General features: G+C 36.8%; 1 protein-coding gene across 11 annotated transcripts in view; it reads left to right on the top strand.

The window, feature by feature from the left end:
* The window catches only part of ATRX (ATRX chromatin remodeler), a 313,439-nt gene that overhangs the window by 207,955 nt on the left and 77,664 nt on the right, over positions 1-27,820 (top strand). For all 11 annotated transcript variants that reach the window (XM_043570144.1, XM_043570145.1, XM_043570140.1 and 8 more), the window contains 3 exons: positions 9,934-10,064; positions 10,581-10,669; positions 10,798-10,970. In XM_043570144.1, coding sequence (XP_043426079.1) covers positions 9,934-10,064; positions 10,581-10,669; positions 10,798-10,970 — 393 coding nt within the window. The remainder of the gene's footprint in view (positions 1-9,933; positions 10,065-10,580; positions 10,670-10,797; positions 10,971-27,820) is intronic.

Genomic DNA, 27,820 nt, shown 5'->3' with positions numbered 1-27,820 from the left:
TGTTTTTTTTTCAATTGTACATTTGAATAACATGGGTATGATTATTTTGTAAAAGCACAAATTATTTCTAATTTAAAACACACTAAATTGTCAAAATAAACTAAGGAGCAAACTGGTGAAAAAAACATACACAGTATATTGAATAATGCTCTTAGCTTGTAATGAGCTTTATTTCAGGAAAATTATTAGTGAGTAATGTAAGAGAAAATATATAAAAGTCCAGTGTATTATTTAAAAAATTGAACCACAATAATAAAAGGCAAAAAAAAGCAAAATGCAAGGCAGGACATATATTATGCTCCCAACATTATAATAAAAATATACACAAATGCCTAAAATACATGAAAATGCTTGACAGAAATTGTTTTTGGTTTTTTGGTTTTTTTGGTGGTTTCATTATGAGGATCTTTTAGATAAGAATACTTCTTATTCTTCTCTATGGGCTTTTAAAAAACACAATGGATAGGTATTAATGTTATCATCAGTAAGCTCATGTGTCTGTGTGTGTGTCCATGACTGTGTGCCCAGGGTTGTCGCTGTTCACAGAGCAAAACCTAGCCTCTGGTCTGAAGTGAGATTTCTTATTTCTTAGTCACTTCATTCTGGTAACTTTCACCAAGTGATACGTTAGGTTTATTTAGGTGATACAGGTTAGAAAGTACCCATTAGCCATTGTGAATAAAATAATTGATCAAAAAAATAATAGAAGGTGGAAGTATGTACACACATATTAAAATGATGCTTTGTATCAGTAAAGGGATACTCTTCATATTAGCAGTGCATTTTATTTTATTTTAATTTTTTAACAGCAGGGCATTTTAGAGAACAGAATAATGATGGTCCTCAAGCATTATTTTGCTTTGGGGAAAATAGGATTTGAATGTTAGTGTTTTACAGAAGTGCTTTTTTGCTGAATTTAACATTTATTCATTTTTGAGAGACAGAGAGCATGAGTGGGGGGTGGGGGGGCAGAGAGAGAAGGAGACACAGAATCCGAAGCAGGATCCAGGCTCTGAGCTGTCAGCACAGAGCCCAACACAGGGCTCGAACTCACAGACAACAAGATGATGACCTGAGCTGAAATCGGACACTTAACCGACTGAGCCACCCAGGCGTCCTGAAAATCACTTCTGGAAGGCACACATTTTCATTTGTATATCAGTCAGAAACTGTTAGTTTTATTGTACCATTGTGTTTTGAATGACAAAAATTTTAGACATAATTAACCAAATGTTATTCCAATGAGAGAGCTACTATGTACTTAGAGAGGGATATCCAGACTTACCTTTCATTTGTATCTGAGTAATAACAGGTAGTAAATTTGGTCATTTAATTTACCTTTTTTTCCTTTTAAAATTTTGTTTTATCTTAGAGAAAATGCCAGCTGTGTTTCCAAGTATCAGAGAATCAGTTGTCTTTAATAACCAATAGCAAAATGTTAATGGCTCATATATAGACCTTAAAATGTACTCTTTTGAGGGTAATGCAATATTTAAGAATTAAGGGGGCTTTATTCTTTGTGGCTTTAATTGATAGTAAATATCTAAAGTACTAATTATTAAAAGCTTCAAACTCTGAAAAGTATGATTGTTAAATTCTCATCTGGTGCCATGAATATTTTAATTGTGAAAAGGTCTGGGGTTCCACCCTACTAAATGTGATGTTTTCTTTTCCTTAAAGTAGAATAACCTGACTTAATAGTCCCTTTGAGAAAAATGTCCATAAAAGGCCACATGGGTTCTATTAAAGGTATCTTGATTCTTACTAGAAACCTATCACCCATCTCTCTCACTTGTATTTACAATGTTTGGTATTTTTCTGTTACACATTCCAAAATTTCTTTTGTTTCTATATTTGACTCTTTTTAGATTGTACTTGGTTTTAAGAAGTTCATTTAAATTTTGCTTTTTATACCAGCAATAGTTTGGTGTTAATTTTAGTAGTGATAACTTATAATAGATTTAATATTTACAGAATTAAAGTCATAAGACTGACTTTTAATGAATTTCAAAGAAATTAAAGCCCTCTTAATTTTCCTTTATGTACACGCGCACACACACACACAATGGGATATTCAGTCTTAAAAAGAAAAGAAATGCTGGGGCGCCTGGTGGCTCATTTGGTTAAATGTCTGACTCTTGGTTTTAGCTCAGGTCATGATCTCACGGTTTGTGAGTTTTTGAGCCCTGCATGGGACTCTGTGCTGACAGTGTAGAGCCTGCTTGGTATTCTCTCTCTCTCTCTCTCTCTCTCTCTCTCTCTCTCTCTCTCTCTCTCTCTCATACACACACACACACACTCTGCCCCTCCTATGCATGCTCGCTCTCTCTCTCTTTCAAAATAAATAAATTTTTAAAAAGGGAAATGTTGACACATTACAATATTAATGAGCCCCAAAGAATAAACTAGGCACAAAAGGACAAATACTGTTGATTCCACTTAGATGTACCTAGAGTAGTCAGATTCATAGAGGCAGAGAGTAGTAGTTACCAGCATTTGGGGGAGAAGGAAATACAGAGTTATTTTTAATGGGTACAGAATTTCTTTCTAGGATGATGAAAAGGTTTTAGAAATGGAGAGTGGTGATGGTTGCACAACATTGTGATTATACTTAATGCCACTGAATTGTACTCTTATAAATGGAAAACAGTAATATGCTTTGTGTCTAAAATTGCATGGGTCCAAGTGTCATCCTTTAGAGACTGATTAAGTGCATCTGGAGTAGGGCTCAGGCACTTACATTTTTATAAGCCCTACAGATGATTTCATGTACCCTCAGCTTGAGATCCACTGCTCTAAATGATGTTCAGCATAACAAGCTATCAGGGAAATGTAAATCAAAACCACAGTGAGATAAATTTTATTACTAGGATGGTTATAATCCAAGAAATTAAAAAACAGCAAGTGGTAAGGATGTGGAGGAATTGGAACTCTGTGTGTTGCTGGTCTGGAATGTCAAATGGTGCAACTTATGTGGAACACAATTTGGCAGTCCTTCAAAGGTTCAGTATACAGTCACCATATAACCCAGGAATTACATGTCTAGGTGTATACTCAATAGAAAGGAAAACACTTGTGCACACAAAAGATTTATACACCAATATTCACAGCATCATTATTCATAATAGTTAAGAGCTACAACATGTCCATCAACTGGTGAAGGGATAAACAGATTTGGTACATGCATATCATAGAACATTACTCAGCATGAAAAGGAAGAAAATGCAGATTCATGCTACAACACAGATCAACCTTGAAAACATATGCTTAAGTAAAAGAAGCCAGTCACAAATGACCACATGTTGTATGATTCCATTCACATGAAACGTCCAGAGTAGGCAAATCTGTAGAGACAAAGTAGATTAGTGGTTTCCTAGGGATGTGGGAGAAATAAGGAAATTGGGGGATAATGGCTTAGGGGTGCAGGGTTTCTTCTGAGGGTGATGAAAATGTTTTAAAAACTGGATTTTGGTGATGGTTGCACAACTCTGTGAATACACTAATGAATTGTAGTGGTAAATTGTATGTGAACTATATCTGAATAAAACTTAAAAAAAACTCAGTGGCTTACTTTTTATCCACAGAAGTTTTATTCAGTTATCTTCCAGCTAATTAATTGTTCGTTCTTTATGATTTCCTGTGCCTTACATGTACTTTCAAGATTGTCTTTAACATTTCTTTTTTTTTTTAAGTTTATTTATTTTGAGAGGGAGAGAGTGAGAGACAGCACAGGAGGGACAGAAAGAGAGGGAGAGAGCAAGAATACCAAGTAGACTCTGCACCAGCAGTGCAGAGCCCGACATGGGGCTCCTACTCATGAATCCTGAGATCATGACCTGAGCCAAAACCAAGAGTTGGACGTTTAACCGACTGTTACCACCCAGGCGCCCCTGTCTTTAAAAATTTTCTTTAAACATAGTAAACAGTTATAGTCTATGTCTGATTATTCCAGTTTCTGAAATCCTTATAGATCTTTCATCTCTCTCATTTCTGTCAGTTCAAGCATGCTGCCTTGTTTCCATGTGTGTTTAAGTACTTTTGACCATAAGTTCCTAGTATCCCTTGGGGTTATTAACATGTGGGAATTCTTTGAGGCCCAGGATAAAGGTTGGTTAGTCCGGAAAGGATTTGCTGGTTTTTTTTTTTTTTTTTTCTGCTAGGGGCCTGGGGATATTATTAGTCTGAGATCCCTTGATATTATAATTTGTGCTTGAAGCACCCTTAACTTTATTTATTTATTTATTTATTTATTTATTTATTTATTTATTTAAAATTTGCATCCAAATTAGTTAGCATATAGTGCAACAATGATTTCAGGAGTAGATTCCTTAAGCCCCTTACCCATTTAGCCTGTCCCCCCTCCCACAACCCCTCCAGTAACCCTCTGTTTGTTCAACATATTTAAGAGTCTCTTATGTTTTGTCCCACTCCCTGTTTTTATATTACTTTTGTTTCCCTTCCCTTACATTCATCTGTTTTGTCTCTTAAAGTCCTCATATGAGTGAAGTCATATGATATTTGTCTTTCTCTGACTAATTTCGCTTAGCATAATACCCTCTAGTTCCATCCACGTAGTTGCAAATGGCAAGATTTCATTCTTTTTGATTGCCAAGTTATACTCCATTGTACGTATATACTACAACTTCTTTATCCATTCATCTGTCGATGGACATTTGGGCTCTTTCCATACTTTGGCTATTGTTGATAGTGCCGCTATAAACATTGGGGTGCATATGTCCCTTTGAAACAGCCCACCTGTGTCCCTTGGATAAATGCCTAGTAGTGCAATTTCTGGGTCGTAGGGTAGTTCTATTTTTAATTTTTTGAGGAACCTCCATACTGTTTTCCAGAGTGGCTGCACCAGCTTGCATTCCCACCAACAATGCAAAAGAGATCCTCTTTATCCACATCCTCGCCAACATCTGCTGTTGCCTGAGTTGTTAATGTTAGCCATTCTGACAGGTGTAAGGTAGTATCTCATTGTGGTTTTGATTTGTATTTCCCTGATGATGAGTGATGTTGAACATTTTTTTCATGTATCGGTTGGCCATCTGGATGTCTTCTTGGGGAGAAGTGTCTATTCATGTCTTTTGCCCATTTCTTCACTGGATTATTTGTTTTTTGAGTGTTGAGTTTGATAAGTTCTTTATAGATTTTGGATACTAGCCCTTTATCTGATATGTCATTTGCAAATATCTTATCCCATTCTGTTGGTTGCCTTTTAGTTTTGCTGATTGTTTCCTTGGCTGTGCAGAAGCTTTTTATTTTGATGAGGTCCCAGTAGTTCATTTTTGGTTTTGTTTCCCTTGCCTCCGGAGACGTGTTGAGTAAGAAGTTGCTGCGGCCAAGATCAAAGAGTTTTTTGTCTGCTTTCTCCTCGAGGATTTTGATGGCTTCCTGTCTTAGGGTTTTATGTCTTAGGTCTTTCATCCATTTTGTTTATTTTTGTGTAGGGTGTAAGAAAGTGGTCCAGGTTAATTCTTCTGCATGTCGCTGTCCAGTTTTCCTAGCACCACTTGCTGAAGAGACGGTCATTATTCCATTGGCTATCCTGCTTTGTCAAAGATTAGTTGGCCGTACATTTGTAGGTCCATTTCTGGGTTCTCTGTTCTGTTCCATTGATCTGATTGTCTGTTTTTGTGAAGCACCCTTAACTTGAAAGTTAGTAGGAATTTGGGCTAATGATGGGCTATTTGATGATATGAGCTGGGAACTCTATAGTATTTAAAATGTTGCTCCTTTCTTTCTTCTACTTTCTACGAAATAAAATATGCATACCCCAAAGAATGTTAACCAGTTTTAGTGGACTTTGCATGGTAGTTCAAGGGTGGTAGTTTTTTTGTGAGATTTCTATACTGTGTGGCTAATTAGAATGTGGTATGACTATAAGATTTAAATTTAGACTTGAACAGGTGTAACAGCCATTTCCTTAAAGTCAGCGTTTTAAGGCCTGTGTTGAAGTATTGAGGCAGTGGAATAACTAATATCCACGAGATACTCTTTTTTCACTTATTGTTCATTATATGTAGAATTCTTCTGGGCACCTCTTGGTAGTTTGTTATTGCTTGGGTTTCAGGCTTTCATAAAGTTTTGTTATGTTATAAATGGCCTTGATTCTTAACGGTTGACTGAAGGAACATTGGAGGTGAGAAAATCAGATTTCTGAGAATGGTACAAAGGAATTATTTTATTAGTAAGGATTTTGTGATAAAGCAATGTAGAAATCCTAAAAGGTGTTTCTAAATTCTTAGTGGCCAAACTACTCCCAACCCTTTTTAATCATTTATGTGGAAAATGATTTGAAATGATTTTCAGGACTTGGGGAAACTGTATAAAATTTATTTATATAGTCCCTGGTATTTTATTATGATCATCTCCAGTTCCCTGTTTATTATAGCTAATTGATCATCAGAATACTCCATTGAGACTGGGTTTTAATAGTATAATTGTAATTTGTAAAGAATCAAAAGGAGAATTGTAATTTGTAAAGAATCAAAAGCTTTTAGTCTTGTATTTTTGGAAAGTTTACTTCAGCTCTACTGTCTTCATCCTTGAATAACCTTGAAGGACACTTAAGGTAATGGGGTAGGCTGAATGATGGCCACCTGGAGAGGTCAGATCTTACCTAGTTTCTGGAACCTGTGTTACCTTATAAGAAAAGGGATTTTTGCAGAGGTGATTAAACTAAGGATCTTGAGATGAGGAGATTGTCCTGGAGTATCCAAATGGGCCCTAATTCCAATTGCAGGTGTCTTTTGGGAGAGATGCTCAGGGAGATTTGATCTACACAGAAGAGGCAACATAGTGACCATAGAGGCAAAGATTGATGTGGCTACAAGTCAGGGAATTGCCTTGAGGAGGCAAGGAACAAATCCTCACCTGGAGCTCCCAGAGTGAATGTGTGTGACTCTGTGGACTCTGATTTTGACTCAGGACAGATTTTTGACTTATGATTTCCCAACCTGTGAGGGAATATATTTCTGTCGTGTTAAAATTTTGGGTTTGTAGTGATTTACTACGGCAGCCCTAGGATACTAATTGAAGCAGTGAGTTTTCCCCAACCATTCTTCTTTTGACTTGTACCCTAATTTGCAGTGCAAGCATTGAGAAACTTCTTAGAAAGTTTAGATTTCTGTGCCTCATCACAGATTTAGGAAATCAGAATTTATAGGAATAGAATTTAAGGATCTGTACAACAAATTGCCCAAGTAATTCTTATGTGCACCGGGTTTGATAAACATTTCACTAGGATGCTGTATTGGTTTCCTCTTGCTGCTGCAGAAAACTACCATCAAGTTGATGGCTTAAAACACAACTCATGGTTCTGGAGATTGGAGGTCCAAGGTTAGTGTCGTTGGACTAAAGTCAGCAGGGCTGGTTCCTTCTGGATGTTCTAGGGAGGGAAAATGTTTCCTTGTCTTTTTTAGCTTCTGGTGGCTGCCTGTATTCTCCATATTGAAAGTGTATCACTCCAATCTGTGTTTATGTTACCACATCACCTTCTCCGACTCTCACTTTTGGATGCCTCTTATAGGAACTATTGTGGTTGTATTGAACGCTCCTGGATCAACTAGGATGGTCTTCTTTACTTTAGGCCCCGTATCGTGATTGAATCTGCAAAGTTCCTTTTTCGTAAGGAATAACTCATGGGTGCCTAGGTTTGCAATGTAGATATATTTGGGAGACCATTATTAGTTTACCTCAGACCCCATGATAACATCTCATGTAAAAACCATGGATGTAAATGAGGTTGAATAACAGATTGCCCTGCTTAATTCATTATGTATTCACCTAACCTTTTTTGGCAAGTTTTCCAAATAAAGTCATTTGGAAGTCAAAAAAATTTTTTTAAAGATAGAATGATTCAATAACGATAGTACTTTTTTTGAGTAGACAACATTTTTTGTGGATGTTTATTTGGCTACCTTATTAGCATATGTTTTTTATGTGGTTCGCATTCCCCACAAAGAATATCAATGCTAATATAAGTCAGTAGTGTAGATAGAAGAAACTTTTTTTCCCTTTTTCGGTAGAAGTTTTTTCCCTTTAAAAATTTTCTCCCTTTTGGGGGACCTGGGTGGCTCAGTTGGTTAAGGGTCCGACTTCAGCTCAGGTCATGATCTCTCAGTTCAGAGTTCGAGCCCCACGTTGGGCTCTGTGCTGACAGCTCAGAGCCTGGAACTTGTTTCAGATTCTTTGTCTCCCCCTCTCTCTGCCCCTCCCTTGCTCGCTCTCTCTCTCTCCTTCTTTCTCTCTTAAAAAGAAATAAACATTAAAAAAATTAATTTCTCCCTTTTTCTGTCTTAGGCCTAAAGAAGTCGTATAAAATTTCTCTATAATAGATGATATTTATGTTATTTGCAAGAGTAATTTTTCCCCCACAAAACAAAAATAGGCTTTTAAGTCTTTGTTGGAGAATAAAATGATATAGTTTCGATTACCTTTTTTTTTAATCCCTCTTTCCTTTACATTAATTTAAAGACTCATATGGCATTCAGTGATAGAACAGCTGGGTAGAAGATCAACAAGGAAATACAAGACTTGGAAAGCACTATAAACCAACTAGACTTTAACAGATATCTGTAGAACACTCCATCTAGCTGCAGCAGAGTACACAGTCCTCTCAAGTACACATGGAACATTCTCCAAGATAGACCATATTTTAGACTTTAAAATAGTTTCAATTAATATAAAAGGATGAAATCACACAATATTTTTTTTAACCGCATGGCAATGAAATTAGAAAACATTAACAAAAGGAAAGTTAGAACATTCACAATTGCATCTAAATTACACAGCCCCGAATAGCCAATAAACCAAAGAAAAAATCACAAGGGAAATTAAAAAATATTTAGAAACAGATGAAAACAAAAACACAAGGTTCTTGAATATGGGATGCAAGTAAAGCATGCTTAAAGAGGGATAATTACAACTGTAAATGCCTATAATTTAAAAAGAAGAAAGATCTCAAATTTATAATCTAACCTTTTACCTTAAGAAACTAAGAGCAAACTAAACCCAAAGCAAGTAAAAAGAAGGAAAGAATACAGACTAGAGCATAAATAAATATAAAGGAGGAAAAAAAAATAGAGATCATTGAAACCGAAATTTGGTTCTTTGAAAAGATCAACATAGTATCTTTTTAGCTGTACTTAAAAAGTAATAAATAGAGGAGACACACTAAAGTCAAATGTGAAAGAGTATCACTTACATTATGGAAATGAAAAAATTATAAGGGAATGCTGTGAAAGTTGTATATCAAGAAATTAGATAACTTCATTTTCATAGAGTGATTTCTATCATACTTAGTAGAAATACCTCTTATAAGACAGAATAATCAGTACCAGATTTAGTGTTTCATACGATTAAATTTTCTCTTGCCATGAGTGGAGGCAAGATTTACTAATTACTGGTGAATTTGCATCTTTTGAAACTGGACAGAAAAATATGTTATTAGTTTAAATGCTTTTTGTCTTTTAATCGGCTTTGTTTTGCATCTTACTCCCTTGTTAATTTTGTCATATTAGTGAAATGTGCATTCATTTCATTTTTATTTCACTTTCATAGAAAAATGTGATTTTGTTGAAATTACTCTGGGCAGAAGAAATCTAATGTTTTTAATATGAAAAACATAATTTTTAGGAGTACATTTCTTTGTTTAAGAATATTTGGAAAGAATTGTCAAAAGATTGGATACAGAAAGGCTTTGTCTAAAACAAGAGTTTTTTTTTTAATTCAAGTTTTTTAACATGTAGTGTAAATTTTGTTTCAGGTGTACAATGTAATGATTCAATACTTCCATACATCACCCTGTGCTCATCATGACAAGTACCCTTCTTAATCCCCATCATCTCTTTAACCCATCTCTGCCCACCTCTCCCAACATAGAGAATTCTTATGTCTCAACATTAACTGCTTTTTCTTATTGATCAGGTGTAGGTAATAGCAGTGAAGGTGGAAGAGGAAAGGCAGGTGCAAAACTTTTCCAGGATTTTCAGATGTTAAGTAGAATCTGGACTCATCCTTGGTGTTTGCAGCTGGACTACATTAGCAAAGAAAATAAGGTAAATCAGGTAACCTTAAAGGTATCTGTTGGAAGCATAATAACTTCAGGAAAAATGTTGAACTATATAAACTTACTGTATATTTGAATTTTCTTTTGCTTTGTGGTACAGTAATTCAACTTTATTTCTCGTTAATTTCTGTATGTTAGAATGCATTATGATTATGGAAGAGGTATTAAATGTTATTCTTAACATCTTACATAACCATGGTAAAATGACCAAAATTAAGAAATTAACATTGAGTCTATACTATTAACTAAACAACAGACTTTAATTGGATTTCATCAGTTTTGTATTTATGTCCTTTTTCTTTTCCATGATTCAGTCCAAGACCTCAGATTGCATTTAGTAAGCATATCTATCCTGTCTCCTTTATTTTTTCTAATCTATGATAGTTCCTTAGCTCTTTCTTGTCCCATGAAAATTAATTTATCCTTAGATAAAATAAATATCATTATAATTTTCAATAGAAGTTGAAATAAACTATTAAAATATTCATCATTTTTTTTCCTCTAGGGATACTTTGATGAAGACAGTATGGATGAATTTATAGCTTCAGATTCTGATGAAACTTCCATGAGTTTAAGCTCCGATGATTATACAAAGTAAATTGAACACTTTTTGTGTCCTGTGTTAACACATTTAAAATCCCTAATTGCTGATTGTCCTCTCATAATTGGCATTTGTGTCTTTACTATGCTTTCCTAACAGTTTAAATTTATTCCTTTTTTAGAAAGAAGAAAACAAAGGGTAAAAAAGGAAAAAAAGATAGTAGCTCAAGTGGAAGTGGCAGTGACAATGATGTTGAAGTGATTAAAGTCTGGAATTCAAGATCTCGAGGGGGTGGTGATGGAAATGTGGATGAAACGGGAAGCAATCCCTCAGTTTCGTTAAAGCTGGAAGAAAGTGAGTCTAATGAATGTTGCCTTTATCATGGAACATTGATTTAGAAAATATCATGGCCATGGTTGTCTCAGTTATTAATTATCCTTACTCTTTTGCTCAAAGGAATATCTTTCCTCAACTTGTAAGCATCTAGAATAATCAGGTCACATAATAACAAGTATCTGGTGAATGTTTAATTATAAGCAAGTCATTGTGCTCTCTCTGGTATTTAAGAAGAAAGGAAGAAAGAAAAAACTAGTGTTTATGTATGTGTATATAAACTGATTGCTGTATTGTTTTCACTCCATGCATTAGCTAACTTAATTCTTGAGTAGACTTGCAATGCTGTTGATAATTTTTATTTTTATAAATGATTGGTACATGTGAGACTCAGACCTAGACACATCTAATTTCAGAACCACCATGGTATTTTCACTTAACTACATATAAATGACTAGAAACATTGCTTATAATCAAGTATGGTTGTAATTTACTCTGTACAGTGAAAGTAGTGTTAATAGTTTAGGCTTTTTCCTTTGTAATTCTTCATAATCTATAGTTGTGTACTTTAAATTTTCCCTGTGTCATGCAGAGCTTATCACCTCTTTTGCTTTCTCTTTCTTTTTCTCTTGTGCATGAATGTACATACAACTGAATGTCTTTTGAAGTTTATTTAATGTTTATTTTTGGGGGGGGGGGGAAGACAGCATGCATGGGGGAGGGGCAGAGAGAGAGGGAGACAGGATTCAAATCAGACTCCAGGGTCTGGGCTGTCAGCACAGAGCCTGATGGGGGCTCAAACTCCTGATCTGTGAGATCATGACCTGAGCCGCAGTCGGACGCTTAACCAACTGAGCCACCCAGGTGTCCCACAGCTGAACATCTTTGAATTTTCTACTGGCTAAAGTTGCTTTGACCTATATCTTGATTTGAAGGGTTAGTGTTAAGGCCCCATATATCCTAGTGTTGCCTGACTGGGTGTCTAGGAATTCCAAAGCTGGGACTAAAAATCTGAATATTTGAAATAGCAAATATCTAAAGACAGAACAGTGTAAATAGCTCTAAATAGTTGTCACTTGAGAATCATGTAGCAAAGCAGTTTACTGTAAAGGGAAGAGAGATAGGTGCCACCTAGGTAAATGACCTTGAGTTCAAACAAGTATGGCTGGGTTTTGGGCTGCAGCTGAACTAATTTGGTGATTCCTTAATAAACATTTCACTCTTCAAGGAATAGGGGGAAGAAAAAGTATTTGAGGAAATAATAGCTGAAGACTTCCTTAATGTTGGGAAGTAAACAGAAATCCAGATCCAGGAGGCACAGAGAACTCCCTTCAAAACCAGTAAAAGCAGGCCCAACACCAAGATATATTCTAACTAAATTTGTAAAATATAGTGATAAAAACATCTTAAAAACAGCAAGACAAAAGAAGTCTTTAACTTACAAGGGAAAATCCATAAGGCTAGCCGGAGATTTCTAAACAAACTTGGCAGGCCAAAAGAGAGGGGCATGATATATTCAGAGTGTTGAGTTGGAGAAATCTGCAGCCATGAATATTGTATCCAGTAAGGCTGTCATTCAGAATAGGAGGGAAATAGTTCCCCAGACAAACAAAAACTAAAGGAGTTCATGACCATTAAACTAGCCCTGCAAGAAATGTGAAGGGGACACTTTGGGAAAGAAAGACCAAAATTGACAAAGAATAGAAAGGAACAGGGAAAATCTTCAGAAACATTGGCAAAACAAGTAATAAAATGGTACTAAATTCATATTTGTCAGTAATTACTCTGAATGTAAATGGACTAAGTGTTCCAATCAAAAGACTTAGGGTGTCAGAATGGATAAAAAACCAAGACCCATCTACATGCTGCCTACAAGAGACTATTTTAGACCTAAAGACACCTGCAGATTGAAAGTGAGGATGGAGAAACATTTATCTTGCAAGTGGACATCAAAGGAAAGCCAGAGTAGCCATGCTTATTTCAGACAAGCTAAGTTTTAACCAAAAACTGTAACAAGAGATGAAAGGGCATTATATCATAATAAAGGGGTCTGTCCAATAAGAAGATTTAACAATTATAAATATTTATGCCCCCAACTTGGAACACTCAAATATATAAACAGTTAACGGGACACCTGGGTGGTTCAGTTGGTTGAGCATCTGACTCTTGATTTTGGCTCAGGTCCTGATGGGTTGTGGGATCAAGCCATACATTGGACTCTGTGCTGAGCATGGAGCCTGCTTAAGATTCTCTCTCTTTCCCTCTGACCCTCTCACCCCCTCGCACTCTGTCTCTGTAAAATTAACATAATAATATAAAACAGTAACAAATACAAAGGAATTAATTGATAATAATATAGTAAGAGTAGTGGACTTTAATACCCCACTTACATTTATGGACAGATCATCTAAACAGAAAATTAACAAGGAAACAATGACTTTGAAGGACACACTGGACCAGATGGACTTATCAGATATATTGAGAACACTGAATCTTAAAGCAGCAGTATACACATTCTTCTTAAGTACACCTGGAACATTCTCCAGAATAAATCACATGCTAGGTTACAAATGATGCCTTAACAGGTGCAAAAAGATAGAGATTATATGATACATATTTTATGACTACAATGCTATGAAACTAGAAGACATCCACAAGAAGAAATTTGGAAAGACCACAAATACATGAAGGCTAAAGAACATCTAACTAAAGAATGAATGGGTCAACCAGGAAAGTAAAGAATAAATAAAAAAATATATTAAAACAAATGAAATGAGAACACGGTGGTCCAAAGCCTTTGTGATGCAGTAAATGCAGTCAGAAGAAGAAGGTATATGGCAATGTAGGCCTACCTCAAGAAGCAAGAAATATCTCAAATACACAACCTAACCTTAAACCTAAAGGAGCTAAAAAAAAAAAAAGAATAACGAATGAAGGCTGAGCCAGAAGAAGAAGTATAATAATAAAGATTAGAGTTGAAATAAATGATACAGATGACAAAACAAAAACACCCCTCTAAATAGATCAATGAAAGAAGGGGCTGGCTTGTTGAAAAAAATTAATAAAATTGGTAAACCCCTAGCCAGACTTACCAAAAAGAAAAGAGAAAGGACCCAAATAAATAGAATCACAAATGAGAGAAGAGAGATCATAACACCACAGAAATACAATTATAAGATTATATTATGAAAAACTATATGCCAATAAATTGGGCAATCTGGAAGAAATGGATAAATTCCTAAAAACATGTAAACTACCAAAACTGAAACAGGAGGAAATAGGAAACTGGAACTGATTGATAACCTCCAAGGAAATTGAATCAGTAATCAAAATTTTTCCAGCAAACAGAAGTCCAGGGCCAGATGGCTTCCTGGGGTGCAAGGGTGGTTCAGCATTCACAAATCAATCCACATTAATAAAAGAAAGGATGAAGAACCATATGGTCATTTCAGTAGATGCAGAAAATGGATTTGACACAGTACAGCATCCATTCATGATGAAAACCTTCAATAAAGTAGATTTAAAGGCAACATCCCTCTACAGAATAAAGGCCATATACGAAAAAACCACAGCTAATATCATCACTAGTGGGGAAAAACTGAGAGTTTTTCCTCTGTGGTCAGGATCAAGACAGGAATGTCCATTCTCACCATTGTTATTTAGCATATTACTGGAAGTCCTACCCACAGCAAATAGACAACAAAAAGAAAGAAAATGCATCTAAATCGGCAAGGAAGGAGTCAAAATTTTACTATTTCCAGATGCCATGATACTCTATATAGAAAACCTGAAAGAGTCCACAAAATTTCTGTAACTTTTAAATTCAGTAAAGTGACAGGATACAAAATCAGTGTACAGAAGTCTGTTGCATTTCTATACACCAATAATGAAGAAGAAGAAACAGAAATTAAGGACTCAGACTCATTTACAATTTTACCAAATGCAAGAAGATTCCTGGGAACAAAGTCAACCAAGAAGGTGAAAGACTTATACTCTGGAAAGTATGAAATCCAGATGAAAGACATTGAAGAGGACACAGGGAAATGGAAAGACATTTCACGCTCATGAATTGGAAGAACAAATATTGTCAAAACGTTTATGGTACCTAAAGCAATCTACACATTTCATGTCATCCCTATCAAGATACCAAAAGCATTTTTTCACAGAGCTAGAACAAAGAATCTTAAAATTTGTATGGAACCACTAAAGATCCCAAATAGCCAAAGAATCCTTGATAAAGAAAGGAAAGCTGGAGGCATCACAATTCCTCATTTGAAGTTATATTACAAAGCTGTATTAGTCAAAATATTATGGTGTTGGTGCAAAAAGACACATAGATAAATGTGTTCAGAATAGAAAACCCAGGAAGGAATCCATAACTACATGGTCAGTTAATCCTTTACAAAGCAGGAAAGAATATCTAACGGGAAGAACATTGTCTCTTCAACAAACAGTATTGGGAAAACTGGATAGCAAAATGCAAAAGAATGAAGCAGGACCACTTTATTACTCCATACAGAAACATAAATTCAAAATGGATCAAAGACATAACTGTGAGACCTGAAATCATAAAAATTCTAGAAGAGAACACAGGCAGTAAGTCTTCTGGCATTGGCTGTAGCAAGTTCTTTCTAGGTATGTTTCCTGAGGCAAAGGAAACAAAAGTAAAAATAAACTATTGAGTCTTCATCAAAATAAAAATCTGCACAGCAAAGGATATCATCAACAAAACTAAAAGACAGCCTTTGGAATGGGAGAAGATATTTGCAAATGACATATCTGATCAAGGGTTAGTATCCAAAATGTATAAAGAACTTCTAAAACTCAATACCCCCAAAATGAATAATCCAATTAAAAAATGGGCAGCCGACATGAACAGACATTTTTCCAAAGAACATATACAGATGGTCAGTGGACACCTGAGAAGATGCTCATCATCGCTTACCATCAGGGAAATGCAAATCATAACTACAATGAGATATCACCTTATAACTGTCAGAATGGCTAAAATCAGCATCACATGAAACAACAGGTGCTGCTGAGGATGTGGAGAAAATGGAATACTTGTACGCTGTTGGTGAGAAGGCAAACTGGTGTAGCCACTCTGGAAAACAGTATGGATGTTCCTCAGAATGTGAAAAATGGAACTACTCTATGATCTAACAATTGCATTACTGGGTATTTAACCAAAAAATACAAAAAAAGTAGTTCACAGGGGGTACATACACCCTATGTGTATGGAAGCATTATGTAAAATAGCCAAATTATGGAAGCAGCCCAAGTGTCCATTAACAGATAAATGGATAAATAAGAGGTGGTGTGTGTGTATGTGTGTGTATATGTATACACAATGGAATATTACTCATCCATAAAAAAGTGTGAAATCTAACCTTTTGAAATGACATGGATATAACTAGAGTGTATTATGCTAAGCGAAATAAGTCATTCTGAGAATGATGGTTACTGTAGGGAGGTGAGTGGGGGGAATGGGTTAAATAGATGATGGGGATTAAAGAGGGCACTTATTATGAGCAGTGGGTGTTTTATCAAAGTGATGAAACCCTATATTGTACACCTGAAATGGATATTACACTGTATGTTAACCAATTGGAGTTAAAATAAAACCTTAAAAAAATATAAAGCATTTCTGTCTTCAGTACCTCTTTGGAATAGATTTTAGCCTACCCAGACCCTTGTTTCCTTCTCTTATAAATCAGAGGAATAGTAAAATTAAATTACAAAATTTTCCTCTTTATTCTTCTCTGCTGTTGTCCCATGAAGGCAGTTTATTGTCACTGTTCATCTTCCAGTTAGATTTAAAGAATACTTTTCTAAGAATAGTAAAGGAATAGTTAGTTGTAATTGAATTTATTAAGAAGCTCTTTTTCATTTAAATTTCTCCTCAGTTGTCTCATAATTGTAAATAAATAGCTTAAAATTTATGTGGTCCTAGGAATGATTTTCTTAAAATACTCTTGTTGAAATTTTTTTGTAACTTATGGTTAGGAGAAGAGGGAGAGTAGACTAATTGGTATGGGTATGCTCATCCTGTGCTATAAATGGGTTAAATAAAAGTATGCTGAGGTACTGATCCCTTTGTCACTTACAAGAACAAGTGGGTACTGAGGTAACTGGGTCACCTCTAGAAATGAGCAACTTCTTCCATTTTCTCTGGGTTGCTATGTAAATAGTATTGTTTTCCATATATGTCATCATATAAAAATGGTTGGAAGGAATTGGGGCAGAGAGTAGGTGGCTGACTATATGTCATGAACTTAAAAGCAGATAGGGAAGGTTGTGAGTCCCAAATGACAAATTTTGACCGCTTGTCTAAGGTCTTTACATTTTAGGTGGGTACAGTCAAATAGAAGTCATTCATATGTAGATGTATCTTATATTTTCTTCAGCTGTGTACATGTATAGTTTATTAGAAATATTTTCCAGAACAAATTGATGATAAAAATCTATTTTGGGGGGTACCTGGGTGTCTCAGTTGGTTAAGCATCCAACTCTTGGTTTAGAGTCAGGTCATGATCTCACAGTTCATGAGTTCAAGCCCAGCATCAGACTCTGTGCTGACAGGGCAGAGTCTGCTTGGGATTCTCTCCCTCCCTCTCTTTCTGCCCTTTCCCCATTCATGCTTTTCCTCTATCTCATATTTTTGTAATTTAGATCTAGATTACTCCAGATAAGGCTGAGTAGATCATAGTGTATAGACACATATAATAGGTATTGTGTAGCTTTTTACAAAAATAATTACTTTCTTGGCAACTCAGTGGCTCAGTTGGTTAAGCCTCCTACTGTTCATCTCGGTTCAGGTCATGATCGCAGGGTTCGTGAGTTCAAACCCCCTGTCGGGCTCTGGGCTTACAGCGCGGAGCGTGCTTGGAGTTCCCTCTCCCTCTTTCTCTGTGCCTACCTTACTTAGGCAGTCTCCCTCTCTCTCTCTGTCTCTCTCTCAAAATAAATAAATCAACTTAAAAAATTAAAAGTTATATATAATTACTTTCTCATAGGAAATGTAAGAAAACTTAAATAGGAAGGATTAAAGGTCTAAAATGTTGCATTTAGAATTTGAAATGAATATTAATTAAGTAGATGGTTATAATTGAGCTATGATTTTCACTGCATATTTCATTTTTACTTTCAGTGAGTTGCTGTTTCTTTTTAGAGTAGCTTTCTGAATGTTTTCAGAAGCAATATCTTGAATACGTCTTTTAAGTTAACCTTATGGCATCCCTATTTCTATTTTTCAGTATTTTATTAGAAGGACAGTCTTTTTATGAGGAAATGACTATGTAAACTACAAAGTATTCAATTCATTATTATTTCACTATTTTTAGAGTAAGCTTCATTGGTGAGCATTTACACTATAAAATGTCTGTAATTTATTATATGGGTATAAACTTCTGTGACAGAATCCTTGTATGTGATATAGGAGCATAAAATTAGCACTAATAAACCACCTTTATTCATTTGACAAATATTTATTTGAGTGCTTACTATGTGCCAAGCACTGCTGTAGAAGCTTGGGTTATATCAGTGAACAAAATGCACTCATGGAGTTTAACATTCTACTACTAGTACTATATAGATACATAATACTTTAGAGATATGCTTTTCCTTATAAAACTGCTGTGTATCTTGCTGCAAATGTAGTTACATATATATTTAGAAAAATGTGCTTCAAGAAATTACGGGTAATGTTGTTGCTGTTCATTTGTATTCTTTTTGTGCCTTACCTTGTAAACATTTTGTGATATCCAGAGTGGATATTAAGGAGTGGCTTTGATTAATTTACTTTTTCTTGTCATGTATATAAGGACAAGGTTATAACAGAAGTAATAGTTAATCCATGTGGATGATGAAATAAGAATATTCAACATAAAATACCTGTTTGTAAGTTTTAATTAGATATTCAGGATATTCATTAACTGGAGTAGCCCTTGTATTTCTAAACCAGTTTTTAGTTTTTTAGACATTACTGTAAAGTATTGTGATTATATCCAGTAGGATCAAAATTCAAATGGAATCTTTTGTATTTGCACAGAAATTATCATCTATCCAAGACTTCTTACCTAGCTACCACATTTTTTTTTTGCTACCACATTGTTACTAACTTACTGCCAGCATTTTTTATTGCTAACATTTACACCTTAGATAAATTACCCTTAGTAGGTAACCATTGCTGAAGTTATGTGTGATCTGTGGAACTGCAGAATTCCCTAAAGGAATTTGTTACTTGGCCAGTTGACTAATTGTAGAATGGAGTTTAGTTAACATTTGCTTGATAAGCTATTTGTCAGTGGCCCCCAAGACCACCCTGAGGTTCAGTGATTCACAGGGACTCAGCATATAGTTATATTCAGGTCTGTGATTTCTTACAATCAAAAGGTACAAAGCAAAATCAGCAGAGGGAAAAGGCACATAGAGTAGAGTCCAGAGGAAACCAGGCATAACCTTCCAAGAGTCTTCTCCCAGTGGAGTCACTCGAGATGTACTGATTTCTTCAGAAATAAGTTATGATAACATGTGAAGTGTCATCTACCAAAGAAGCTCATTCATTAGAGACCCAAGTGTCTAAGTTTTTTTATATATGTTTTAAACACTGTCTGATGCATACCAAATTTCAGCCTCTCAGAAAGAAAATATGTGTTCAGAATAAGCCACTCTAGGCACAGTGAGTCATTCTCATCAGGGAAAGTTTTATATTAGTACAGAGAGCTGTTTACCATTCAAGTACCCAGGGCCAGCCTTGCAAAGCAGGCTTTTCTAAGATGCAATTTTAGGTGACTCTTGAAGGATAGTGAAGCATAAATAGAAGTTTGCCTTGCAAAGAATGGGAGAAAATAACAAGACCTTTAAGGAAAGGTATGGATTCTTGGAAATATGTGACATGTTTAGACAATAGTTCATTGTGGTTTGAATATCAATACTTAATGAGCTAGCTATAAGTAATGGAAATTACCAGGACCCAGACACACACAAAAAAAGGAACTGATAATTTAAACCATTCAAGGTATGCTATGGAAGCCCTAGGGATATGCTAGTCTTATGACTAGCAGCTTTGGCTTTCACCTACTCAGTGATATGATACAAGGCCTTGAGCCCTATATGAGGTGGAGAGTTCTTTGAACCCAGATTAAAGCTGAATCTCTGAAGGGTATATATAGTCCATTGAAGAATAGGATAGAAAAAAAATGTGCCCATCAATCCAGGTAGATGACAAAGTTTATCTGTTTCACCCTGGTCTCTGGGTTGAGAAAAATAGTTTCTTTGCATTCATAATCTTGGGCTTTCCCTTATATAGGTTATGATTTGAATGTACATTACTTAGTCTAAAAATCTCAAGCTGAAATACCTCAAAAGTAATTTGGGGTAGTTGATCCTTTGGAGCACCTGGCAGAAGCAGATGCAGAATAAGTACGGAGATGTATGACCTTTACCAAGGATTCTCACATATTACAAATACACTGAAAGTGAGATGACAATAAAAATTATAGAGGAGAGTTCCGGTGAAAGATGGCTGCATAGGAGGGCACTGGGCTCACCTTGTCCTGCTGATCACTTAGATTCCACCCACACCTGCCTAAATAACCCAGAAAACCTCCAGAAGCCTAGCAGAACGGACTCTCTGGAGCCAAGTGTAGTCAAGAGGCCCACGTAAGAGGGTAGGAAGGGCGGAGAGGCAGTGCATGTTACACGGACTGGCAGGAGGGAGCCGGGATGGTGGAGGGGCAGCCTGCCCAGCAAGGCAGAGCCCCTGAAGTCAGGATTGCAAAAGCAGAGGGGCGGACTGCATGAGTTCTGACAGCCAGCGGGACTTAACATCTGGAATGTTAAAAGTCAACAGCTCTGCTCGGAGAGCAGGAGGGCGAGAGGACAGTGGGAGGGAGAGTTGTTGAGCCCCAGGAGACAGAGCTCAGTTCCACGGGAAACAAAGGTGCTGGCAAGCGCCATCTCCCTCTCCCATCCCCCAGCCGTAATCCCAAAGGGAACCAGTTCCCATCACCGAACTTCCTTGCACAGTGCAAGCACCCAACGCTGTGCTTCTGTGGATCTTTCCCTCCGACTGGTCTGCCTCCCTACCAGAGCTGCAGGGCTCCTCCCGCAGGGGACCACCAAAGGCAAAGCTAGCTAAACCTGCCCCTCCTGCCTCTGTACACTTGCGCATCCACCCCTTCTAATACGCCCTTGGCCAGATCCCATCCAAGTCTCACCACAAGCCTGGCAGTGTGCAAGGAGCCCAGATAGGGGCCACACCTCTGCACAGTGAGTCCTGCCCCTGGGAGAGGGGAAGATAAGGTACACACCAATCTGACTGTGGCCCCATCTGTGGGCTGGGGACAGACATCGGGTCTCACTGCGGCCCCACCCACGAAAACAAGTTACTCCAGACAGCACAGGGGACGTGCCCTGCAGTTTGGCAACACCCCAGGGACTATCCAAAATAACAAAACGGAAGAACTCTCCTCAAAACAAACTCCAGGAAGTAGCAACAGCTAATGAATTGATCAGAAATGATTTAAGCAATATAACAGAACAAGAATTTAGAATAATGGTCATAAAATTAATCTCTGGGCTTCAAAAAAGTATAGAGGACCTCTATAGCAGAGAATCTGTTGCTACAGAGATCAAGGGACTAAGATAGTCAGGAGGAGCTAAAAAATGCTATAAATGAGGTGCAAAATAAAATGGCAACCACAGTTCGGATTAAAGAGGCAGAGGAGAGAATAGGTGAATAGGAAGATAAAATTATGGAAAAGAGGAAGCTGAGAAAAAGATAAAAAAAATCCAGGAGTATGAGGGGAGAATTAGAGCACTAAGTGATGCAATCAAACAGAGCAATATCCATATCATGGTAATACCAGAAGAAGAAAAAGAAGAGACAGAGAGAGAAAGGGGCTGAAGGTGTACTTGAACAAATTATAGCTGAGAACTTCCCTGATCTGGGGAAGGAAACAGGCATTGAAATCCAAGAGGCACACAGAAAACTCCCTTCAGATGTAACTTGAATCGATCTTCTGCATGACATATCAGTGAAACTGGCAAAATACAAGGATAAACTAGAGAATTCTGAAAGCAGCTAGGGAATAAACAGGCCCTAACTTACAAAGGTAAACACATAAGGGTAGTACCTGACCTACCTACTGAAACTTGGCAGGCCAGAAAGGAATGGCAAGAAATCTTCAATGTGATGAACAGAAAAAAAAATGCAGCCGAGAATCCTTCATCCAGCAAGCCTGTCTTTCAGAATAGAAGGAGAGATAAAGGGGGGCGCCTGGGTGGCGCAGTCGGTTAGGCGTCCGACTTCAGCCCGGTCACGATCTCGTGGTCCGTGAGTTCAAGCCCCGCGTCAGGCTCTGGGCTGATGGCTCGGAGCCTGGAGCCTGTTTCCGATTCTGTGTCTCCCTCTCTCTCTGACCCTCCCCCGTTCATGCTCTCTCTCTGTCCCAAAAATAAATAAATTTAAAAAAAAAAGGAGTGATAAAGGTCTTCCCAAACAAACAAAAACTGAAGGAATTCATCACCACTAAACCAGTCCTACAAGAGATCCTAAGGGGGATTCTGTGAGTGAAATGTTGCAAGACCACAAAGTAACAGAAACATCACTACAAGCATGACACCTACAGACATCACAATGACTTCTAAACCCATATCTTTCAATTATATCACTGAATGTAAATGGACTAAATGCTCCAACCAAAAGACATAGGGTATCAGAATGGATAAAAAAGCAAAACCTATCTATTTGCTATCTACAAGAGACTCATTTTAGACCCGAGGACACCTTCAGATTGAAAGTGAAGGGATGGAGAACTATCTATCATGCTACTGGAAGTCAAAAGAAAGCTGGAGTAACTATACTTATATCAGACAAACTAGACTTTAAATTAAAGGCTGTAACAAGAGATGAAGAACGGCATTATGTAATAATTACAGGGTCTGTCCATGAGGAAGAGCTAACAATTATAAATGTCTATGTGCCAAATACGGGAGCCCCCAAATGTATAAAACAATCACAAACACAAGCAACCTTATTGAAAAGAATGGTAATTGCAGGGGACTTTGATACTCCACTTACAACAATGTATAGATTATCTTGACACAGGATCAATAAAGAAACAAGGGCCCTGAATGATACATTGGATTAGATGGACTTGACAGATATATTTAGAACTCTGCATCCCAAAGCAACAGAATATACTTTCTTCTCAAGTGCACATGGAACATTCTCCAAGATATATCACATACTATTTTGGCTCACAAAACAGCCCTTCATAAATGTAAAAGAATTCAGATCATACCATGCACACTTGCAGACCACAGTCCTATGAAACTTGAAATCAACCACAAGAAAAAGTCAGGAAAACCTCCAAAAGCATGGAAGTAAAGAACACCCTATTAAAGAATGAATGGGTGAACCAGGCAATTAGAGGAGAAATTTAAAAATATATGGAAACAGATGAAAATGAAAACACAACAATCCAAATGCTTTGGGATGCAGCGAAGGCAGTCCTGAGAGGAAAATACATTGCAATCCAGGCCTATCTCAAGAAACAAGAAAAATCCCAAATACAAAATCTAACAGCACACCTATAGGAAATAGAAGCAGAACAGCAAAGACACCGCAAACCCAGCAGAAGAAGAGAAATAATGAAGAGCAGAGCAGAAGTAAACAATATAGAATCTAAAAAAACTGTAGAGGAGATCAGTGAAACCAAGAGTTGGTTTTTTGAAAAAAATACACAAAATTGATAAACCTTTAGCCAGGCTTCTCAAAAGGAAAAGGGAGAGGACCCAAATAGATAAAATCATGAATGAAAATGCAATTATGACAACCAATCCCTCAGAAATACAAGCCATTATCAGGGAACACTATGAAAAATTATATACCAACAAACTGGGCAACCTGGAAGAAATGGACAAATTCCTAAATACCCACATACTTCCAAAACTCAAACAGGAAGAAATAGAAAACTTGAACAGACCCATAACCAGTGAATAAATTGAAGGAGTTATCAAAAATCTCCCAACAAATAAGAGTCCAGGACCTGATGGCTTCCCAGGGGAATTGTACCAGACATTTAAAGCAGAGATAATACCTAACCTTCTCAAGCTATTCCAAAAAATAGAAAGGGAAGGAAAACTTGCAGACTCATTCTATGAAGCCAGCATTACTTTGATTCCTAAACCGGACAGAGACCCAGTAAAAAAAGAGAACTACAAGCCAATATCCCTGATGAATATGGATGCAAAAATTCTCAATACGATACTAGCAAATCGAATTCAGCAGCATATAAAAAGAATTATTTACCATGATCAAGCAGGATTCATTTGTGGGCTGCAGGGCTGTTTCAACATTCGCAAATCAATCAATGTGATACATCCCATTAATAAAAGAAAAGATAAGAACCATATGATCCCGTCAATCGATGCAGAAAAAGGATTTGACAAAATTCAGCATCCTTTCTTCAGGAAAACCCTCGAGAAAGTTGGGATAGAAGGAACATCCTTAAACATCATCAAAGCCATTTATGGAAAGCCCACAGCTAATATCATCCTCAAGGGGGAAAAACTGAGAGCTTTCGCCCTGAGATCAGGAACACAACAGGGATGTCCACTCTCACCGCTGTTGTTGAACATAGTGTTGGAAGTGCTAGCATCAGTAAGCAGACAACAAAAGGAAATCAAAGGCATCAAAATTGGCAAAGATGAAGTCAAGCTTTCACTTTTTGCAGACGACATGATATTATACATGGAAAACCCGATAGACTCCACCGAAAGTCCGCTAGAACTGATACATGAATTCAGCAACGTCTCAGGATACAAAATCAATGTACAGAAATCAGTTGCATTCTTATACACTAACAATGAAGCCACAGAAAGACAAATAAAGAAACTGATCCCATTCACAGTTGCATCGAGAATCATAAAATACCTAGGAATAAACCTAACCAAAGATGTAAAAGATCTGTGTGCTGAAAACTATTGAAAGCTTATGAAGGAAATTGAAGAAGACAGAAATGGAAAAGCATTCCGTGCTCATGGATTGGAAGGATAAATATTGTTAAAATGTCAATACTACCCAAAGCAGTCTACACATTCCATGCAACAAAATTGCACCAGCATTCCTCTGAAAGCTAGAACATAACAATCCTAAAGTTTGTATGGAACCACAAAAGACCCTTAATAGCCAAAGTAATTTTGAGGAAGAAGACCAAAGTGGGAGGCATCACAATCCCAGACTTTAGCCTCTACTACAAAGCTGTCATCATCAAGACAGCATGGTACTGGCACAAAAACAGACACATAGACCAATGGAGTAGAATAGAAACCCCAGAATTAGACCCACAAAAGTATAGCCAACTAATCTTTGACAAAGGAGCAAAGAATATCCAATGGAAAAAAGACAGTCTCTTTCACAAATGGTTTTGGGAGAGCCGGATGGCAACATGCAGAAGAATGAAACTAGACCACTTTCTGACACCATTCACAAAGATAAACTCAAAATAGGTAAAGGACCTGAATGTGAGACAGGAAACCATCAAAACCCTCGAGGAGAAAGCAGGAAAAAACCTCTCTGACCTCAGCCGCAGCAGTTTCTTACTTGACACATCCCCAAAGGCAAGGGAATTAAAAGCAAATGAACTATTGGGACCTCTTGAAGATAAAAAGCTTTTGCACTGCAAAGGAAACAGTCAACAAAACTAAAAGGCAAGCAACGGAATGGGAAGAGATATTTGCAAATGACATATTGGGCAAAGGGCTAGTATCCAAAATCTATACAGAACTCACCAAACTCCACACCTGAAAAACAAATAATTCAGTGAAGAAATGGGCAGAAAACATGAATAGGCACATCTCTAAAGAAGACATCCAGATGGCCAACAGGCACATGAAAAGAGGTTCAGCATCACTCCTCATCAGGGAAATACAAATTAAAACCACACTGAGGTTTCGCCTCACGCCAGTCAGAGTGGCCAAAGTGAACAAATCAGGAGACTATAGATGCTGGAGAGGATGTGGAGAAACGGGAACCCTCTTGCACTGTTGGTGGGAATGCAAACTGGTGCAGCCACTCTGGAAAACAGTGTGGAGGCTCCTCAAAAAATTAAGAATAGACCTACCCTATGACCCAGCAATAGCACTGCTGGGAATTTACCCAAGGGATACAGGAATGTTGATGCATAGGGGCACTTGTACCCCAATGTTTATAGCAGCACTTTCAACAACAGCCAAATTATGTAAAGAGCCTAAGTGTCCATTAACTGATGAATGGATAAAGAAATTGTGGTTTACATACACCATGGAATACTACGTGGCAATGAGAAAGAATGAAATATGGCCTTTTGTGGCAACATGGATGGAACTGGAGAGTGTTATGCTAAGTGAACTAAGTCATGTAGAGAAAGACAGATACTGTATGTTTTCACTCTTATGTGGAACCTGAGAAGCTTAACTGAAGACCATGGGGGAGGGGAAGGTAAAAAAGAAAAAAAAAAAAAGGTTAGAGAGGGAGGGAGCCAAAACTTAAAGACTCTTAAAAACTGAGAACAAACTGAGGGTTGATGGGGTTTCGAGGGAGGAGAGGATGGGTGAGAGGTATTGAGGAGGGCACCTGTTGGGATGAGCACTAGGTGTTGTATGGAAACCAATTTGACAATAAATCTCACGTTAAAAAAAATTACAGAATAATCAAGGAAACTATTGTCTTCAGGAAACGTTAGCCACAAAATGAGTTAGCAGCAAGCCTGACATAAGTTAACACACAAAACTAACAGCCTAATTAGATTCTCTAGGGCCTCAGATAATAGAAGTTTTTGATAAAGACTACAGTTATTTTTAGTGAGAATTTTAAATATCACACGTATAAGTTTATGCCATAAAATTTAAAACTTATGAGATAGACAATATTCTAGAAAAATATAACAACATTGAGTGTTCCTTTGACAGTTGCCAAAAATTAGAAATGATCTACATGTCTATGAGAGGGACTGATGAGGAGATGCCATAATGTCTATGAGGAGAGCTAAAAATGATGGTATATTTGGGCAGTGGAATTCTACATAGAGGTTAGAGTGATTAAGTAAGTCTCACTTTGAATGAAAAATTATAAGCTACATTTATTGAAGAAATAAATTATATAAAGATACATCCAGTATGTACTGATTACATGTAGTTTAAAAGCATGAAAGGTAATATAGGGTTTAGGCATACATGTGTAGTGAAAATATAAAAACATACACAAAAATAGTAAATATAGAATTGAGGGTTTTATTTTATTTTGATTTATATATATTTGTGTTTTTACTTTTTTTAAGTGTAGTTGACTCAATATTACATTAGTTTCAGGTGTACAACTTAGTGATTTGACAAGTTTATGCATTATGCTATATTCCCCACAAATGTGGCTATCATTTGTCCTGTTGTATTGCTATTAATATCATTAGCTGTATTCCTTATGCTGTGCCTTTTATTCTCATGACTTGGTTTGTTCTATGTATTTATAGGTCTGATACTGCTTTTTGTTTATTCATTTGTTTTGCTTTGTTTTTAGATTCCCATGAGTTAACTCATTCCATAACCAGAGGCCTGTATGTCCCTCTCCCCTTCACCCATTTTGTCTGCCCATCCTCTTCCCCTCTGGCAACACTGTTTGTTCTCTGTATTTATATATCTGATTCTGCTTTTTCTTTATTCATTTTTTAAGATTCCGCTTATGGGCAGAATCATATGGTATTTTCCCTTATGAGTCTGACTTATTTCACATACCTTAATGCCCTGTAAATCTAGAGAGTTTTATAAGTTGGGATTTTAGAAACCTCCTAGAAAGAAGGGAGGGATAGAAGAGGATGCAATTGGGTATG

The sequence above is a fragment of the Prionailurus bengalensis genome, chromosome X, assembly GCF_016509475.1.
Source record: "Prionailurus bengalensis isolate Pbe53 chromosome X, Fcat_Pben_1.1_paternal_pri, whole genome shotgun sequence".
In the NCBI taxonomy this organism is placed as follows: Eukaryota; Metazoa; Chordata; class Mammalia; order Carnivora; family Felidae; genus Prionailurus; species Prionailurus bengalensis.
This window is presented reverse-complemented; position numbering and strand designations above follow the sequence as displayed.